The following is a 20,461-nucleotide window of genomic DNA, read 5'->3' on the forward strand; positions in this document are numbered from 1 at the left end:
TGAAGTTCCTTACCTGCTGAGGAGCTACAGATTTCCAGTTGGAAGCCTGCCCTCCTTTAGGATGAATCTATCTTCCTTTCCTCTTCTTACATGAAAACCACCACCTCCTTTTTTATTGTAGCCTGTCTGTGGTTACTGGCATGTTGCTTTCCTTTTTATTTTTCTTTTTTAGGGTAGAGCAGTAATGGTGATAGTACATTTTTATAATTTTTGTCCTTATGGAAAATAAAGTGTGTTCATATGAAATTATCATCTAGCTCGGGGAGACTAGGAAGAGAGTGAAAAATAGCAGGTGGTACCCTACAAACTAAATTGTCGAGTGTGAGTTTTCTAAACAATGTCATATGCTCAGACTTACTAAAGCACCTGGTGTGTGGAGCAAGCAGGAAACACGAATAAAGAGGGGAATGACTTTCTACCGCTGGCAGAGTACTGTTCAATACAAGTCAAAAGGGGAGATGTGTAACATGTATAATAGAAAATTTTCTCTTATTACCAAACAACTTAGCAGGCTGGCAGTGAAAGTGGCATTTTCTTCTGTTTGGTAGTAACATACCACATTGCACCAAGCATATTGCTGTTGGGTGTGATTACTATATCAGATAAAGAAAATCTCATTGAAGAATCTAACACAAATGTTTTGTTGGAGAAGACAGAATCATATGGATTACCTCACAGTGATGATTTTATGTATTTATTTAGTACCATTATGGTTTAGAGTTCTTTCACTTGAAGTTCACAGAGAAAAGAATTATAATGTCCATTTACAGATGAGGAAACTAAGGTTTAGAGAGGTAAGCCATGGGCCTAAAGTTGAACCAGGAGTAAGTTGAGGTGAATGGAGACACTGGGCTATTTGGTGTCTGGGCAGTGCTGTGTCTCTTCAGCTCTGAAGCTCCTTTCACTACTGCTCTGTTTTATTCTAATTTAATGGAAAACAACAGTAAGAACTTCTTCATGGATTGCATTGTAAAAGGCAAAATGAGCTGGCTGCAGTGGCACATACCTGTAGTCTCAGCTGTTCAGAAGGCTGAGGCAGGAGGATTGCTAGAGCCCAGAAGTTCAGGTCCAGCCTAGGCAACATAGTGAAACCTCATCTCTAAAAAGTAAACAACAACAACAAAAGGCAACATGAGGTCCTAACAGAGTACGGTAGAAAGGTCCTTGGACTAGGAGTCTGGAAGTGCCAGTTCTATTTTCAGTGGTGCACTAATGGTTTTGTGATCTTACGTAATACTTGGCTTCTGGGCCTTTATTATTATTATTATATTTGATTTTAAAAACTTTTATTTTTAATTAGCAAATAATTGTACATATTTATAGGGTACAAGGTGATATTTTGATATATGTTTACAGTGTGGAATGATTACATCAGGCTAATTAACAAATCTATCACCTTTAATACTTTTTCTGTAGTGAAAATATTTAAAATCTGTTTTATCAATTTTTAAATGTACAGTTCATTATTATTTATTATATTGAGCATTCAGTGCAATAGATCACTAAAGCTTATCTTCCTGTTTAACTGAAACTTTTTTTTTTTTTGAGACGGAGTTTCACTGTTGTTGCCCAGGCTGGAGTGCAAAGGCACGATCTCGGCTCACCGCAACCTCTGCCTCCCGGGTTCAAGCGATTCTCCTGCCTCAGCCTCCCAAGTAGCTGGGATTATAGGCATGCACCACCACGCCTGGCTAATTTTGTATTTTTAGCAGAGACGGGGTTTCTCCATGTTGATCAGGCTGGTCTTGAACTCCTGACCTCAGGTGATCTGCCCGCCTCGGCCTCCCAAAGTACTGGGATTACAGGTGTGAGCCACCGCACCCAGCCTTACTGAAACCTTATACTCTTTAGTCAACATTTCCCTCCATCTCCCTTCCTCCCCAGCCTCTGGTGACGATCATTCTACTCTCTACTTCTATGAGTTCAGCTGTTTTAGATTCCACATACAAGTGAGATTACGAGGTATTTGTCTTTCTGTGCCTGGCTTATTTCACTTAGCTTAATGTCTTCCAGGTTTATCCAGGTTGTCTCAAATGACAGAACTTCCCCACTTTTTAGGGCTGAGTAGAATTCTATTGTGTATATATACATTTTTTTTTATCCATTCATCTAGTGACGGACACATAGGTTGCTTCCATATCTTAGCTATTGTGAATAATGCTACAATAAACAGGGCAGATATCTTCTCAGCATACTGAATTCAATTCTGTTGGTTACATACCTAAAAGTGGGATTGCTGGATCATATGATAATTCTATTTTTAATTTTTTGAGGAACCTCCATCTGTTTTCCATCATGGCTGTATTAATTTGTGTTTCCACCAACAGTGCACAGGGTTCTCTTTTCTCCACACCCTCAACAACACTTTATCTTCTCTCTTTTTCATGATAGCCATTCTGATAGGTGTGACATGATAACTCATTGTGATTTTTCTTTGCATTTCCCTGATGATTAGTGATGGTAAGCATTTTTTTCGTCTGTCTTTTGGCCATTTGTACGTCTTCTTTTGAGAAGTGTCTATTTAGGTTCTTTGCCCAGGCTCTGGGCCTTACTCAACTCTTCTGTAAAATAGAATTGGGAGTATAGTAGACATTCAGAAGTTACATATGTAATATTTTATGTTTGTACTATTTGTGAGTAACTGTAAAAAAGGCTTTGTAATCTTACATAGATGTGAATTAAAACCAGGTGCTAAGAGGCTGGCATTGGGAGTTATATCTTGACTAGTACATGAGCCTAACCCAGTGTCCCCATCTTAAGATAGCTTTGTTGCTATTTCCGTATACATAGGAACTTTTGTGAAATGGCAAAACTGTGTATAAAAAAATTCCCACTGACTTTCATGGTATATTTATAGAATCATTAAGGATCTGAAAAATGACCGCATAGAGCTTTACCCCAGGTAGTGGGAGAAATTGTATGCTGGATGCTTTTGAGTCAGAGAATTCTTGAAAGCTTTTAGGAAATTTGCTGTCTATGCCTTGCAAAGTCTTTTTTTGTATTTTTTGTAGAGTCAGGGTTTTACCATGTTGCCCAGGCTGGTCTCAAACTCCTGGGCTCAAGAGATCTGCCTGCCTTGGCCTCCTGAAGTGCTGGGATTATAGGCAGGAGCCACCACGCCCGGCTTCTATGTTGTATCCAGCTCTAAAATCCTATGTTTCTTTTCTCTCAGCCCAATAGGGGCACAAAACGTCCCCGGGATGATGAAGAGGAGGAGCAGAAGATGCGTCGGAAACAAACTGGTACTCGAGAACGCGGCCGCTATCGGGAAGAAGAAATGACTGTGGTGGAGGAAGCAGATGATGACAAAAAAAGGCTGCTTCAGATTATTGACAGAGATGGGGAAGAGGAAGAGGAAGAGGTAACGTGGCAGCGCTGGGTAGGAGCTGAGATGGCTGGCCCTGTAAAATGTAATTTTGGGCCAAATACTCAGCTTGTCTGAGCTTCCCATCTTCACCTGTAAAATAGGGTTAAGAATTCATATTTCGTCGTGTTAATGTGAAGGTTAAGTGGGCTAGTGCAGTTGGGAAAGCATCTTACGAGATGTAAAGAACATGACAGAGTTTTAAAATTATTCAGTATTATGTACTGTAGGGGAGGGTCAGGGCAGGCTTCCTGGATCTTACTGAGGACACATAGAAGGCACTTGCGTTATTATCTTTGAAAGAGGGGTCAAATTTCACCAAGTGGAAGGAAGGGCCTTTTGGGCAGAGAAAATGGTATTAGCAAAGCAACAAAAGTGGAGAAGTTTAAGGGGGTGCCACAGTATTAGGTATTTAGGTGTGACTGCAAAAGTACAGCTTAGGGAAGGAGATTCCTCAGGGCCTTTCCCTTTGCTGTTCCTCAAGATGCCTTGGGGCCTTTCCACTCATTCCTGCCTCTGGACCTTTGGACTTCTGTGTCCTCTGTTGGAATGCTCTTCTCCCTTAATGCTTTGTGTGACTGGTTTCTTCACATTCAGGTCTCAGTTCAGATGTTTCCTCCTCCAAGAAGTCTTTCCTATGTAGCCCTGCAAGCCATTCTCTCATTCCCTCATTACTGTATTCTGTATATTTGTCTGCACAGCACGTGTCATGATTTGAAATTCTAGTTGTTTATTTTGCTCATTGCTGTCCTCCTCCCAACCTCCCATGAAAACAGAGACTGGCCCTGTTCTGTTCACAGCTTCTATCTTTGGCACCCAGAGCAATATCTAGCTCTTGGTAGGCCCTTAATAAATATTTATTGAATGAATAAATGAATGAAGCTGGGAAGAGTAGAGGTAAAATATCAGTGATTAAAAACAAAATGACCTTACCTCTGTGTCTTTTTAAATCTTTAAGTGTTAACTTGTATGTTATTTCACTCTGGCATTTTGTTCAATATGAATTATGGAAATAGAATCTTAAGAGCCAGCTGTTTTTTGGTTCTCTCAAAGACACGACGCTAAGTTTGGATTTAAAAAATGAGGCTGGCGTGTGAATCTGAGAAGAAGAAAAAATGGATTCATATTCCAAAAAGGCCTTTACTGTGTTGTGACAATAGCTCTCTCCTTATTAGGATCTGTACTAGTGCTAGTTTGGGGGTCTGCCCCTAAAAGATGATGGCACTTTAGAAGTACGTGGTGGGAGACACTCCTGAATTTTTAAATTTCCTCTCTGAGGGCAGCCGCCTTGCCAGGGCTTAGACAAACAGTGTGTGTAGCACATCCTCCCTCCCTTCCCTCCTCACCAGCTTCTGCTCAATCTGTTAGCCCTGCAGCAGCAGTTAATTGGCAGGTGTAATTCCCATGTAGGGCAAGGCTGGTACTGGAGGATTAGGATAGTAGCTGTCATGGGTAAGTAGTTTCTAGCCTGGGAGACAGAAATGTAATGTGGGACCAGCCCTTCTGTTAAGGGACAGGGAAAAAGAGATCACTTTGTAAAAATGACACATGGAAGGCTACAAGTCCAGGAGTTATTTTCTCACTGCCACCAAAGTCCCATTTGATGAAAAACAAGTGATGTTTGCCCCTGTAAAGTCACGTGAACTTGTAAAATATTATTGTCCTTTTTGTGCTACATCACCAGCATTCATCTTTCTGAAATCTCCCTCTGGTTTCTGATGTTGAGCTATTGGAGATACTGCTGTGGCTGATGACTAAGACTGATAATTCAGTTTTCCCCCAGTGTTGGAGAGAAATTAAAGGAGGGAAGGCCAAACCCTGGAGAGGCTAGGACTTCGGAAATCCCGTGAGAGCTGTGTTAACACTAATGTGGTTTTTCTCCAGAGTGGGGCAAGATGTTAGCTAAGAAAAAAAAAGTAGCAGATATTGAGCTTACTTGAAAGTGATTTAACCCTTTTCTAGAAATGTTTTGATTATTTTAGTTAAATTCTAGTGGTATGTTGGGTACATTGTGCCTGTTGCTAATAATAACCATAACAGCTTGCATTCATGTAGTTTACAAAGTAGTTTTATGTACATCCTTTCTTTAGGTCATCTCTATGACCTTGAGAGAGAACAGGTAACATTTTCATTCATCCCCTCCCCTCCCCTCCCCTCCTCCCTTGCTCCGTCCCTCAGATCTTCACTGAGTACCTGCTGTGTGCCAGACACTAGAGAGTCTACTTATGCCAGAGAACAAGTAGACATGGGCTAGCAATGGGAGTCTTTGCCCTGGTTTGGGGTTGGAGAGATTATCTGGGCAGATCCTGCCAGATCCTTACATAGATCATGTGAGGGATTTGGGATTTTATTCTAAATGTATAGTGGATGAATTCAGGAAAGACTTAGGAGATAGAATTGGCTGGACTTGATGAAGCTTTGAGGAATATATTCAGCAAAGTAACATTGTCACATGGCTAGTAAGTAGTGAAGCTAGGCTCTGAGTCTTGACTGAGCCAGGACTCTGACTTATTTTTACTGTGTCAGGGAACCTCTCTTTAAGCTGTAGACCCTGGGGAGGAAATAGGGGTTCAATAGAGAACCTTGGGATCTAAGAGTCATTGGTATAATCTAAGAAATGTGTCATGCTGAAAATGAATTTTTGGGTAGCTCTCACTTAAAACCCCATATGTGGAAATAGAAATTTAATAATAGAATAATAGCTAACATTTTTGAGTACTTATAAAATTATGGGATGATTCAGTGCTTTCCAAAAGGATCTATTTCAGATTCTCTTAATAGCAGTTTCTTTATTGCTTTTAGGTGTGAGTTATGGTCAATGACTACAAAGCTGTGAAGCTTTGAGTTGGGATAGTATTAAGAGAAGCAGGGTGCATTGCAGCACATTAATTTAAACTGGAAGGAAACTGAAGATAAAACGTGTGAAATTTCAGTGTAGATTTTTTGGAGAAAAAATGATTTAGTTTTCAAATATTCATCTTATTTGCTTTCATAGGTATTATTCCAATGTATGAAGCCAGAAAATTCTGTATGAACTACTAGCTTTTTTCTGCATTCTTTAGGCAAGGTTACTAAATTCTTGATGCTACTTCAGGATTCAAAGTACCTGTCTGAATTCCTTCTCAGCATCTAGTAAGGACCAGGCAAAGTAATATATAAGAAATGCTAAGCAGTGACTGTAGCTAATTAACAACCGTTCTTAGTTTGCACACTGTGCAAAAACAGGCAGTAGGTTAGATTTGGCTCATGGGCTGCAGTTTGCCAACTTCTGCTGTAGGAAAAGATTAAGGGTCACTGTCACTGACTCAGAGTTTGACCTTAAACAATTCTTTTAAACCTGTCAGTCTTATCTTACATGTATAGCAAAGGATGACAAGGTAAATGTATAATAATATTATCTAATATTGTTGCTTACTCTGTGCCATACAGTGTGCTCAAGAAATATTTGTTGAATGAGTGAGTCGTTAACACTTTTTCTTTTCTTTTTGAGACAGAGTCTCCCTCTCTCACCCAGGCTGGAGTGCAGTGGCACAATCTCGGCTTACTGCAACCTCCGCTTCCCAGGTTCAAGTGATTCTCGTGCCTCAACCTCCTGAATAGCTGGGACTACAGGCATGTGCCTGTATTTTTAGTAGAGACGGGGTTTTGCCATGTTGGCCAGGCTGGTCTTGAACTCCTGACCTCAAGTGATCCGTCCACCTTGGCCTCCTGAAGTGCTGAAGTTCCCAGTCTTTAACACCTCAAACTGAATTTCCTATGTTACAGAGAGTGGGCATTGTGTGAGACACCCAATGTGATATACCCAAAAAGAAGCATGTGATTACAGGACCTTACTCCTCATTGTAATTGGAGAGATAAAGTGTGTACTGTGTCCAGGCACAGTGGCTCACACCTGTAAACCCAGCACTTTGGGAGGCCGAGATGGGCAGATCACGAGGTCAGGAGATCAAGACCATCCTGGCTAACACGGTGAAACCCTGTCTCTACTAAAAATACAAAAAAATTAGCCGGGCATGGTGGCATGTGCCTGTAGTCCCAGCTACTCGGTAAGCTGAGGCAGGAGAATCGCTTGAACCTGTGAGGCAGAGGTTGCAGTGAGCCGAGATCATACCACTGCACTCTAGCCTGGGCGACAGAGCAAGACTCCATCTAAAAAAAAAGTGTACTGTACATTTCACCTAGAAAGGTCAATGGCAGAGTGAGGTGGGGTATAAGAGCCACAGGAAAGTAGTGACAATGAATGTGAAACCCCTGTGGACTGAAGTTTTTGCATTTGTCTCTTTATACCAGGAGGAGCCATTGGATGAAAGTTCAGTGAAGAAAATGATCCTCACATTTGAAAAGAGATCATATAAAAACCAAGAATTGCGGATTAAGTTTCCAGACAATCCAGAGAAGTAAGGTTCTGTTCTACTTATACCCTGTCTCCTCTGTGGTGTTTTGTTGGCTAATTTTGTTTTGGTTTTGGTTTGTTTTGGCTTTTGTGATTTGGGCCAGGAATCCCAGGATGACCCCCATGTTTGCGAAGTCACTAGAAGAACTCCCAGGACTCAAAGTCAGTGATACTCAGGGCTGTGGTTTATTACACAGGGCACACAACAGGGTCAGCAAGGGAAAAAGACACATCAGGTGGCATCTGGAGAAATTCAGATACAGGCTTCCTATGTTTTCTCCTTCCCAGTGGGTGGGATTATACAAACATGCTTCTTTCTTCAGCAATGAAATGCATTAACATGTGTGCAGTGATGCTGTCCAGGGAAGCCCATTTCAGACTCTGAGTTCAGGGTTTTTATGGAGGACTGGTCGTGTAGGCATTCTCTGCCTGTAATAACAACCAAAATTGTAGGCTCCTGGAAGGAAAGCAGCTGTTCAGTGCCCCGGGCTGACAAAGCAGCAACCTTATCACTTAGGGAACATTTCAAAAGCCAAGTTCCTGGCTGCCAGCCTAGGGCCAGTCTTGTAAGCCAGCCCTTTTCAAGATCAGCCCTGCTATGTTAACTCTCTTGCATTATTCTTTTCAATGCCCAAAGAAGACTGATCGTGCCTGCCATTAGTGATAGCTTTACTGTGGAGATCATGTCAGAGGCTCTGAAGTTAGACAGATATTGGTGTGATACGCACATGCCTTTGAATAAGTTACTTCCCCTTTCTTAGCCTTGGGTGTCTCATCTGTATAAGGAAATAATGCCTTCCTCACAGGGTTGTATGAAGATTAAAGGAGAATAATGGTAAGTGTTTAGCTTAGTACCTGGCACATAGTAGGTGCCCATGAGATGATAGTTAACATGAGTTTTACTACACTGGTACCTCGGTGCACTATGAAGTGCTATATGAGGAATCTGGCATCTTTCAGTCAGTCTTGAATCCTAACCAAGGGGACTTTCACATTTATACGATTTTAATGTTCTAAACCTCTCTTTCTCTCCCTATCTTTGTCCCTCCCAGGACATACAATTTTAATGAATCTTAATATGCCCAAGGCCCCCAGGCAATTAACAGTTGAGTAGTACAGGCTTTGCACTCAAGTTTGTAGGTTACTAGGGAGACTGACTATAAAGGTAAGGTAGAAGGAAACCAACACTTTAAAAGAGATATAATAGGATAAGAAACAGTAAATACCAAGTCGGGGGCTATTGAGGGTGTCACAGAAAAGATAGTAGTTGAGCTGGGCCTTGAAGATTCATTTTTATTAGGCAGAAAAGAACACAGGAAGGCATGCCAGGCAATATGAGGAGCATGAACAAAGGCACAGCAGTGTCAGAGGGCACAGAGTCTTCATGGCAACCTAGAGAGGCCAGCGTGGTCAACTATGTTGTCCCTGTGCTGTGGATGAGAAGGCAGAGTGGGGAGAATGTGATTACTGGGCCTAGGGCCACAGCCCTCTTTGATAGTAGGGGTAGCTATTAATAGATCAGGGCCCAGCTTATCTAGCACCAGAGTCCTATCAGGTTTTGTACTGATCTCCACCATACAGGGGCACTGTGTGTGTGTGTGTGTGTGTGTAATTACACAAGTGATGCATGAATAGATTGTCATTCTGAAAATACCAGTGGTACATGAGTAGAGTGAAAAATGAAAGTTCTCCTTCACTACTCTGATCCCTTTCCATTCCTCTGCCTAGAGGAACCTTGTGAACAGTTAATTATGCAAATGTATTTGTTTCTACTTAAATCATACTGTGCATATTCTGCACCTTGATTTTTTGGGTCATCTACCAGATCTGTCCATGGTGGTACACACATATCTACCTTGTGTTTTTTTAATTGGTGCATAGTATTTCATGATTTGGAAATACCATGACTTATTTAATTATTTTCTATTAATGGACATTTGATTATTTTAAAAATTGGCTTTTATGAAAAATGCTATAGTGAACCTACTTATACATGTGTCTTTGTGTGCATATATTTCCATAGGATAGATATCTAAATTTTGAATTCCCAGATTGAAGGGTATGTACATTTTAATGATACTGCCAATTTTCTCACTGTATTTTTAAATTCTCCCTCCAGCAGCAGCATCTCTTTTCTTGTGGTCTTGCCCACAATGCATGTGATCAGTCTTTAACATCTTTGCCATTTGTTTTGTTGTTATTTCTGTACTCAGTGGTTCCTGTATTAGACTCTGTTCCTTTTAGGAGATGGACTGTGTCTTATTTATCTCTAGTGCCTACCACAGTACTTGCCTTGCTGTAGGTGCTCAGTAAACATGAGAGAGCTTATGTAGTCCCTGTTGTCTTTATTACGTCCCCATTGCTTGAACCTAAGGATACATTGTGAGGAAGCTATGCTGTGGGTTAATGACACTGGAAATTTAAGAAATTCAGTTTACTTCTTTGAACACCAGTATTTCCTTCGCCCGCTTGGTAGATACACGTCTCTCAATTTGGAGCAGAGTTTCTGCAGGTTATGTTCACCATCTACATCTTAGGTACCTTAGTGTTACAGTTCATTAACTAGTTTTAAGACAATGTGATTTCCACTTCGGGGACTGTTGTGGGGTGGGGGGAGGGGGGAGGGATAGCATTGGGAGATATACCTAATGCTAGATGACGAGTTGGTGGGTGCAGCGCACCAGCATGGCACATGTATACATATGTAACTTACCTGCACATTGGGCACATGTACCATAAAACCTAAAGTATAATAATAATAATAATAATAATAATAAAAGAAAAAAAAAGAAAAATAAAGTCAGTCACTTTTAATATAAAAAAAAAAAGACAATGTGATTTCATTTAAAAAAATCAAGTGTTTTCCATTCAGACAAAATGTATATACTATTTTAGTTTTAAAATCTGAGCATATGAAAATTGAAATTGTGCGTAAAGAACTTTTTTTTTCATGTCAAAAAGCAGTTAGGAAACTACATTGTGTTTTAACCTTGAGTTCTTGAATTCTCACTGGTGCAATGTCTTTCCTAATTCTCTAGATCAGCGAGGTGAAATTAAGATGAAAATTGCTTGAGTGTATTCGGATGAAACTTTCCGGTTGAGATCAGAAACATTCAAATTTATTTTCCCATATATCCAATTGTCATTTTGATCGCATACCCAAAAATGCCTCTCTTCATTTGACTGCATTTGAGATTCAGTTGACAGTTTTCCTTATGCACCCTCCAGTTTGCACTGTGTGATCTTTCTCCTAAACACCACATTGACTAGAGTGTGCTGTTTCCCTAGAAAGTCCTTTAATAGTTCTTCTCTTCATTTTTGCAGGGACAGAATTACTTAGTTTACTGATTTTCAACCTTTTTGGTCACAGGATCTCCTTGTACTCTTAAATTATTGAATATCCCAAAGTGCGTAGAAAATTCTGGCAAATACAAGAATAGACAAGCACACATTTCATTACCATCAGGGCAATGATGTCATCATGTCATGGTGCCCTTCAGAAAACTCCATTGTACACTCCTGAAAGAATGAGAGTGAAAAAGGCAAATGGTGTCTTAGATTTATTATGAAATAGTTTTGATCTTATAGTTCCCTGAAAGGATCTCCAACCACCCTGCTACCCCATCCTGGGGTCCTAGGACTACACTTTGAGAACTGCTGATTTACTTGGATGGAGGGAGCATCATGTTCCCCCAGCAGTGATTGCATTTAGGACTTACCAATTTCTGTGGCTTTCCCAGTGTTTTTGAGCTTTGCTGGTCATTTGCTGATATTCACCCTTGTGGTTGAAGGAGAATATCCTGCTTGTCTGAAGCAAATGCACATGGGCAGCCTAGGAAAATATTCTCTGTCATATTAGATGGAATCGATGACCCCATCTCAGCCTGGGTTACTGTTTTAATATGTTGCTCTATTGCTTTCCCGTCACCTCTAACTTGATCCTTTCCCCCAGCTGTGAGTCATGTATTGCTGAAGGTATGCCTAATTCCTAAAGACAGTTCTCTGCAAATAGTAGTGTGTGCTTTAAATGAGTAGGCTCATGAGCAGGCTGTGCTTGGTCAGGCAAAACAGAAGACGACTGTTATAGCATAACAAACTTGAGGGTACATAGATTCATTGAGTACTTACTATGTGCCAGCTATTATTAGGCACTGTATATATATTATCTCTTTTAATCCTCACTATAGTTTAGGAAGATAAGGAAATCAGGGTCTAGCAATAAGTTAGTTAATATTCTGTGTCTTCCTTGATCAGGTTGGGACACCGTGCTCTGTGTTCCAGTGACACTTCTCTTGGGTAGTACCAGGCACGCTTATAATTAATGGTTTGTAATAGATTATTTATATTTAATGGAGGCCAGAAACTGGGATTATTTTATCTGTTATATCCTCAGTGCCTAACACAGTGACTGGCACCTAGTATGTGCCTAGTAAATATTTGTCAATTCACTGTTCATGGCCACACATCTAGTAAATAGCATGGCTGGGAGTATGACCCAGGTCAGTCTCATTCCCAAGTCCAGCATTTCTCATGGTATCTTGTTACTCACGTAATACTGGACCCAGTATATTTTTGTAATATTTCCCTGCTTGCAGTTTTATTCTCTGCTTGTTTGTTTTGTTTTGATAATTTTCTGACTACCTAAACTTAAAAGCATTGGGTTAAGACCATATTTGGAAGAAGAATCTCAAAGTGGGAAGGAACTGAGAAGCACAGTCTATTCTACCATCTAACTCTTGGTATTTTTTTTTAAATATCATCCTTTATTAACTATCCCAGTGAGAAGGATCTAACTCTCCAAAGAAAGCTATTCCATCATTTGGCAGCTTTGACTCTTAAAATTTCAACTCAGAATGAGAAAGCATTTCAACAAATTCTTATATGAGATGTATCTAGACTCCTTAGAATCTTGGTTGTTTCCCTGAATTGGTTTCCACATCCCTCCTAAAAGATGGTTCCTTGAACAGATGTCACAAAGTTTTAGGGTCAGTGAATCAGCATAACTCGGTATTGTCCTCTTTTAAGTACTCTAAAACCACCGTAGCACTTGTGGCAGCTGTTTTCATCTGTGTCCCCATTTACAGCATCTCCCAAGTTTCTGTGTTGGACCAAGGCCTGCGTCAGGTGCTGGATGTCCAGAGATGAATAAGAAATTGTCTCTGGCAGAACTGTCTCATGTTCTGATTTGTATTACAGTTATGGTTCAATAAAGCCATCAAGTTCAGAAAGAAACACATGTGCCCTTATGAAACTGTATCTCTCCCAGCCTTCACATTTGTACTTGGCTTTTTGGTTCACTGCAGTTTTCTGTGTGGATCCCAGGTAATTTTCCTTTGGTTAGATTTGGCACATCATTATTGCCTGTCAGGAACTTTTGAATTGATTCCGTCAGCTGCTGTGCTTACTGTCTCTTTAAGCTTTGTGTCATATAACATTTTTTCATTTTGCCTTTTATATATCTTTGCTCATGTTATTGATTAAAAAATAATAATAAAATACTTGATCTAAACAGGCCTAAGGACAGACCCCTCCAGGTGACTAACAATCGTTCACTTACTTTATTATTTTTTTTTTGGAGATGGAGTCTCGCTGCATTGCCCAGGCTATAGTGCAGTGGCATGATCTTAGCTCACTGCAACCTCCACCTCCCAGGTTCGAGCAATTCTCCTGCCTCAGCTTCTCGAGTAACTGGGATTACAAGTGTGTGCCACCACAACTAGTTAATTTTTGTGTTTTTAGTAGAGACGGGGTTTCACTCTGTTGGCCAGGCAGGTCTCACACTCCCAACCTCAGGCAACCCGCCCACCTTGGCCTCCCAAATTGCTGGGATTACAGGCATGAGCCACCACATTCGCTGTCGATCACCAAAATCACCAGATCTTATACTGCACTCAGCACAATTTTTTTTTTTTTTACTGTTTAGTGCCCAGTCTCCCTTGCCAGTTCTTCCAAGTGAACTGGAAAAACCTTTTGTCAGGTTGTTCTCCAGAAATCTTGTATACACACTCACATAAGGCAAATAAGCCTTAGAGGTTTGTTGAGGCCTTTGGGTTCAAGGATTATGTAGATCTCCTGGCCCATGGAATATTTGAATCCTTCTGCACCAGCCTTACTGAGTCACGATTCTGATTTAGCTTCCACACTTCAAGTGATCTAAAAAAATAATGTATTTGCAAGCAGAGAAGGAAGCCTTTAAGAAAAAAGGCATTGGGGGAAAATCTTGCTAAAATAATTATGAAATTTACTTGGAATAATAAGTGAGAACAGGCAAGGAAACACTGAAAAATAAAAACAACAAGGAAGTTTTTTGCAGCAACAGACATAAAACATACTATAAAGCTATAACAATGTGAAAGTGTGGTCCTGACTCAGGAATTTACAGACGAATCAATGAAATGGAGTGAAAAGCCCAGAAACAGAATAAAGTACATACTAAAATTTAGCGTATGATAGATGACATTTCTTTAAATCTCTGGGGAAAGACAGATTATGGTATTGGAGCACTTGGCCAAACATTTGCAGAAAATAACGTTAGATTTGTGCCCTATATCAATACACTAAAATAAATTTCAGATAGATTAAATATTTAAATATATAAGCATAAAAGTACATCATAAAATATATCTTCTTTTAGCATAGAAAATATTTTGCTCAGGATACATGTAAAATAGAGTTCATGAAGGCAAAGATTTTGCTACTTGAACTTTTTAAAACCTTTATGTCAAAAGGAAAAAAAAAGAACCTTTATGTCAAAAAGCACAATGTACAAATTAAAGGGCAAACACTTTTCTCTGATGTATTTTTTTGCAGCGTAGGATAGATATTAATTTCTTAATATACGGTGTTTATAAATCTATAAACAAAATGAGCATCCTAATAAGAATGGGCAAAGAAGAAATACAAATAGTAAACATCAGAAGAATGTTAACCATCTTACTATCAGAAATGCAAAATACAAAATGAGTTGTCTTTTCTATCTCAAATTGGAGGAAATACTGTTTGTGAAGAGGGTAAGGGGAAATAGGCATTTCATGCACTATTGGTACTTTTCTGGCAAAATATATCAAAATCTGTTTAAGTCACGCGTACTCTTTGACTTGTCCCTTTTCTTCCTGGGAATTTATCCTAACACAGTAATTAGGAATGCATACATCTTAGTGTCATTTGTTAAAGGGAAAAAAAATGGAAATTATCTGAATGCCTGACAAAGGGGGATTGGTTAATTAAATCACAGTATGTCTACTCAAGGGAATATTGTGTGGCCATTAATCTATGATTTAGAACAGGGATTGTAGATAAGCTTAATCTGCCACACCCAGCCTGTGATTGATTCATAGTCTCTTCTTGGAACACTGTGTTGAGAAGGATTCCGAGGCCAGCCATGTTGGCTTAGCAGGGAAGAGTGCTGTGGTGTGTGAGGGATTTTGCCATGGAGAAGGAGAAGGAGAAGGACCCATAGCAGTTTGTCAGGTATTGGCTTCTCCTATTGTAGTAGAATAATGATAAGGGGAATTATTTAGCCTATATTAACAACAACAGCAAAAATTGAATATAGAACTATATACTATATAGGCTTATTTTTTGGGGGGAAAGTCTGTGAGTTGAGAAGAATGACTTAAACATACAGGCAAACATACATGGTATTGAAGCAGTTGGTCAGACATTCACAGAAAATAAAGTTAGATCTTTGCCGTATATCATACACTGAAATAGAATTTAAGAGTCTGTGAGTTGAGAAAAAGGCTTAAACATACAGAGTATTATCAATGGTTGTTTTTGGTTAGTAGGCTTATGGATGATTTGTTTATATTTTTGAGGGCTTGCTTTTCTTTCCCCGGTTTTCTACAAAAAGTATGCTGTAATTGGGAAAAAATATATAGGCATATACTTAAAAATATTAATGGAGAAAAACAGTAATAGATATTGTCTAAAATATGGGCATGTTTTAAAGAATTCTAAGTCTCTAGATTTTGTTCCTTACTGACTCCAGATTTTTGGAGAAGCTGTATCTACCCAGCCCCACAGCATCTGGAAGTTGATGAGTCCTGTGTGACTTCAAGAGTCCCTGCTTGTGTTCCTTTTCTTTGTGCCCTCAATTTAATTCAGTAGGCATCTGTGGATATAAGAGACAAAGATATATTTCCTGTCTTTAAGAAGTTTACTTTCTAGAAGAGAAGACGGACATATTACAGTAATAGTAGCAGCAATAGTAATGAGAACAAATACTTACATGGTGCTTTTTATATGGTAGACATTGTTCTCAGTGCTTTATATGTCTTTACTCATTTACTCTTTACAGCGGCCCTGTGAGACAGATAACCTTATTGTCCCTATTTACAGAAGAAACTGAGGCATAGAGAGGCTAAGTAGGTGGCTAAGCCAGGTTCAAACCCAGATAGTCTGACTCCAGAGTCAGTTTAACCACTGCTTCCTCTCAGTCACTCTCAATCAGGTATTGTTCAATTGCCTTACACCAGATTAGCTCATTTCCATCTCAGAACAAACCTTCCTGTCTTGTTCGTCCAAGGCTTAATCGGCATTTCCTATATGTCAAACACCGGGGGAGGACATGCAGCGTGAATGCAAAGTAGTTCTGTTCTTAGTGCCTGGGCATAGGTTTGTTGAAAGGTTCAGGTATAGAAATGTGAGTAAAGTATCATGCTGTGTAAAGTTGGTGGTGATTGTAGGATGCCAGAGACTAGGTCTGCTTTTCTTTGGTATCTGCCTCTGAATCAGCTCCAAAGAGGAGGAAGAGGGAGGGTATTTTTGGATACAGAAAATCTTATCTTCTTCTTCTTAACTGGCCCTTGATCTGAAGTGGGAAGTAAGAGAAACCCTTTTTGGATGGGTAGTAGGATAACTATGTTCAGGGCAACAGAGTGAATTGCCACACCAAGGGGTAATGGTAGCTAATCTATAGGACTGGTGGACAGATCGTTTAGTTCTGCAAAATGCTTCGGGAGCCTCTGAAAGGCAGCTTGTGACTGCAAGAGTAAGGGAACCCTGTAATGAGATCTGAATCCAAGATTGATTTTTGTAATGAGGAAATCGATTTCCCAAGGAAATTGTGTGACAGTATGATGTTTGGATGAGTGTACTTCTTGGTTGGTCTGTTGTAGACACTTTGACAGATTGTCTTGTTGTCTAGATTGTTGCTGTTTGCTCCTCATTGCTGATAGTGCCCCTTTCCTTCTAATGATGTCTTGTTTTCCCTCCTAGGTTCATGGAATCCGAGCTGGACCTAAATGACATCATTCAGGAGATGCATGTGGTGGCCACCATGCCAGACCTGTACCACCTTCTGGTGGAGCTGAATGCTGTACAGTCGCTTCTCGGCTTGCTCGGACACGATAATACAGATATCCTTTCAGATCTGACCTCAGTAGGAGAGCTGACATGGTGGGGAAGTGCTGTTACTCTCTCTCCTGTCTCTCTTTGTAGATGTGTGCTATAAAATCTGATGTTCTGTTTCCATTCTAATTATCTTCTGTCTTGAAACACACAGTGGTTTTTACTCATTTGAAAACCTGGTTTTTCTCTATTAACAAATCTTGCAAATCTTGGGCAATCCTTAAAATTGTCCTATTTGCTCTTATTAGTACTAGAATTCATTGTGATATATCTGTTCATACATTAACAGTTTTACTTTTCAGGATCTGGATTGGAAGACCCCTTTGGGGGCAAAGCCAGACAGATTTGAATCTGTAAATCTAGGCATCTTTCTGCTAACTAATGGTCCAGTGGATTTGAGACTAGAGGACATAGTGAACCATGGTAGAAAGCACATTTGGATGTCCAGGAGGACAGGGGAGCTGTTCTGTTTTCTTCATTCCTATATTTCCAGTTCCTAAAAACAAGGCTGGGTGTGGTGGCTTGTGCCTGTAATCCCAAGACTTTGGGAGGCCAAGGTGGTTGGATTACTTAAGGTCAGCAGTTTGAGACCACCCTGGCCAACATGGCGAAACCCCATCTCTAAAAATATAAGCTGGACGTGATGGTGCACGCCTGTAGTTCCAGCTACTTGGGAGGCTGAGGCAGGAAAAGCTCTTGAACCTAGGAGGCAGAGGTTGCAGTGAGCCGAGATCATGCCACTGTATGCTACTCTGGGCAACAGAGTGAGTGGGACTCCATCTCAAAAAAAAAAAAAAAAAAAAAAAAAGACTGAGTACACAATAAATAGCATTTAATATTTGTTGAGTGCATGTTAGACCTAAACAGACAATCTAGGTTTGACTCTCAGCCGCATTTTTGTGTGAAAGACGGTGCCCCTCCACAGCTTGTATTCTTCTTTGCACAGGTAGAGTTAATAACTTTTGTCTTTCAGTGTTATTTTTATTTTTATTTGTTTTTAGAGACAGGGTCTTGCTTTGTCACCCTGACTGAAGTGCAGTGGCATAATCATAGCTCACTACAGCCTCAAACTCCTAGGCCCAAGTGATCCTACTCCTTAGCCTCCTGAGGAGGGACTACAGATGCATACCACCATGCCTAGCTAATTTTTTTTTTATTTAATTTTTTGGAGATGGATCTTGCAATGTTCCCCAGGCTGGACTCAATCTCCTGACCTCAAGTGATTTTGCCTCAGCCTCTGGAGTAGCTTTCCGTGTTACTGAGAGGATCAAAGGAGTGTGTAAGTGCTGAGCACAGTTCCTGATACATAGTAGGCACTTGGTAAATGTTACTTGTCACTGAATCTGATTCGTGACTTCCAAAACCATTTTATACTTTATCTTGGCTATCAGGTGTGCAGTAGCTTTATTGCAAAGGCTTTTGATGTGCCTGTGGACAGGGTTATGTTCATTAAACCAAATTCTCTTCTAGTAGTTGTTCTGTTTGAAGCCAGATTTCCAAAGGTAAGAGACAAATGTAGTTAGTCTGCCTGAGTGATATTCACAGGGAATCTGCTGTTGCTTCATGTTATTTTAATCTTTCTGGTAATCTCTCTCCTGAGAGCATGTCTGACTAAGTTCTTGCCTGGCTGATAATTCTCATAGAAATAAATCAGTGAATAATTTTAATGCAGGCTTCTTGAAGGGCAGTCTTAAGACATTTCTGATGCTTCATGTAATGTTAGATAGCATCAAGAATTGATCTGTTAGTTCCCAGATTTATGACTTTGTTCACCAGGGTTTGCTGTGGGGTTCTGGGTTGTATAAGAACCCTAGTTAGCTTGTTGCTGAGTGAGCTCAGTGTATGGTCTCATGAAATTCATTCAGTAGACCTGCTGTGAGTGCTCATGATGTACCAGGCACTGTGCTAGGCCCTTAGGAACCATAAGCTGTGTTGGTTGCTCAAGCAGCATCAGTCAGTAAGTATATATTGGGTATTGTCTTGGTCTGTTTGGGCTGCTGTAACAAAATACCATAAACTGGGTGGCTCATAAACAACAAAAATTTATTTCTTACAGTTCTAGAGGCTGGGAAGTTCAAGACCAAGGCACCAGCAGTTTTGGTGTCTGGTGAGTGTCTGCTTCCAGGTTTGTAGATAGCTGTTTTCTCACTGCGTCCTCACATGGTGGAACGAGTGAGGGAGCTCACTGGGTCTCTTTTTAGAAGGACACTAATCCCAAGGGCCCCACCTCCAAGTACCATCATATTGGGGATAGGCGTCAACATATGAATCTGTGGGGGGTTATAAACATTCCGTCTTTGGCAGGTAACTGCCATATGCCTACCTCTATTCAGGGCACTAATGGTCTTCACACACTCAGTGACTATGAGTTCTAGTTGTTACTTCACATTTCAGTTCACCTACAGAAGGGTAGATTTCAGAATCTGATCAGACCTTAGAGAGGACTTAGCTCAGTACTTTGTTTCTACTTAGTGACAAGTGTGAGGTCCAGATGTTGGACAGCTAACTTGAGGTTAAGACAGGCACTCCAGGTCTGTGATTGTCAGTCCAGTGTTCCTCCAGTGCACCTCAGGTCTTCCTGTGGGATTTACGACATTGCTGACAGAGTCACATGGTCACCTGTTACCCTGTATATTAGTACAGAAATGACTTATTTTCTTTCTGGAAACACCACTCTCGTTCTTTTTTCTGTTCCTGCTAACTCAAAATAATAGTAGCAGCTTTTGGAAGATACTGACATTTTGCTGATTCACCAGCCTGCCTCCTGCTGGGGAGAAGACTGACACAAAAAACGCTGCTCGACATCGGCATATTTGGGAAAGGCAAGGGCACAGATGTTCCAAGTTGTTAAGTTCTGGTCTTTAAAAAGGAAAAAAACACATCCCCCTATAATAACTTTGACAGATTGCCATTTTCCTCCTGTTTTCTGAGAGCTAAACTGTTTTTTTTTCCTCTCGTATGCCAACCTGCACCCAACTGCCCTAATGATATTTTTTTAAATCTGATTTTTAATTATGTCTTACATCAAATTTAAAGTGCATTTGAAATTTTTTTAATTGCCTTAATTTTAATTAGAGGCAGCAATTAGGGTAAATGTCATCCTCCTCAAAGTACGATTTTTCTTGAAAGTGATTTCAGGAAAGGGTAGGTCCTCTTGACTTGCATCTACCATATCCTCTGTTGCTCTCCCTGCAACATTGCTCTCTGCTGCTTGTCTTATCTGTGATCTATAATGGAAATTTTTCTTCAGGAAACGGTTGTTAACAATTTACTGTTGTACAGCTGTAACTGCCCAAAACACCTTACCATGAATAAACAATTTCATGGCAGTCATGACTTAAATTTTTAATCTT

At 40.2% G+C, this 20,461-nt stretch overlaps 1 protein-coding gene across 2 annotated transcripts in view; it reads left to right on the forward strand.

Annotated features, from left to right (window-relative positions):
* Positions 1 to 20,461, forward strand: part of CTNNBL1 (catenin beta like 1) — a 180,390-nt gene that overhangs the window by 35,630 nt on the left and 124,299 nt on the right. For both annotated transcript variants that reach the window (XM_002830285.4, XM_054541781.1), the window contains exons 2-4: positions 3,173 to 3,361; positions 7,655 to 7,761; positions 16,977 to 17,116. In XM_002830285.4, the coding sequence (XP_002830331.1) occupies positions 3,173 to 3,361; positions 7,655 to 7,761; positions 16,977 to 17,116 (436 nt within the window). The remainder of the gene's footprint in view (positions 1 to 3,172; positions 3,362 to 7,654; positions 7,762 to 16,976; positions 17,117 to 20,461) is intronic.

The sequence above is a fragment of the Pongo abelii genome, chromosome 21, assembly GCF_028885655.2.
Source record: "Pongo abelii isolate AG06213 chromosome 21, NHGRI_mPonAbe1-v2.0_pri, whole genome shotgun sequence".
In the NCBI taxonomy this organism is placed as follows: Eukaryota; Metazoa; Chordata; class Mammalia; order Primates; family Hominidae; genus Pongo; species Pongo abelii.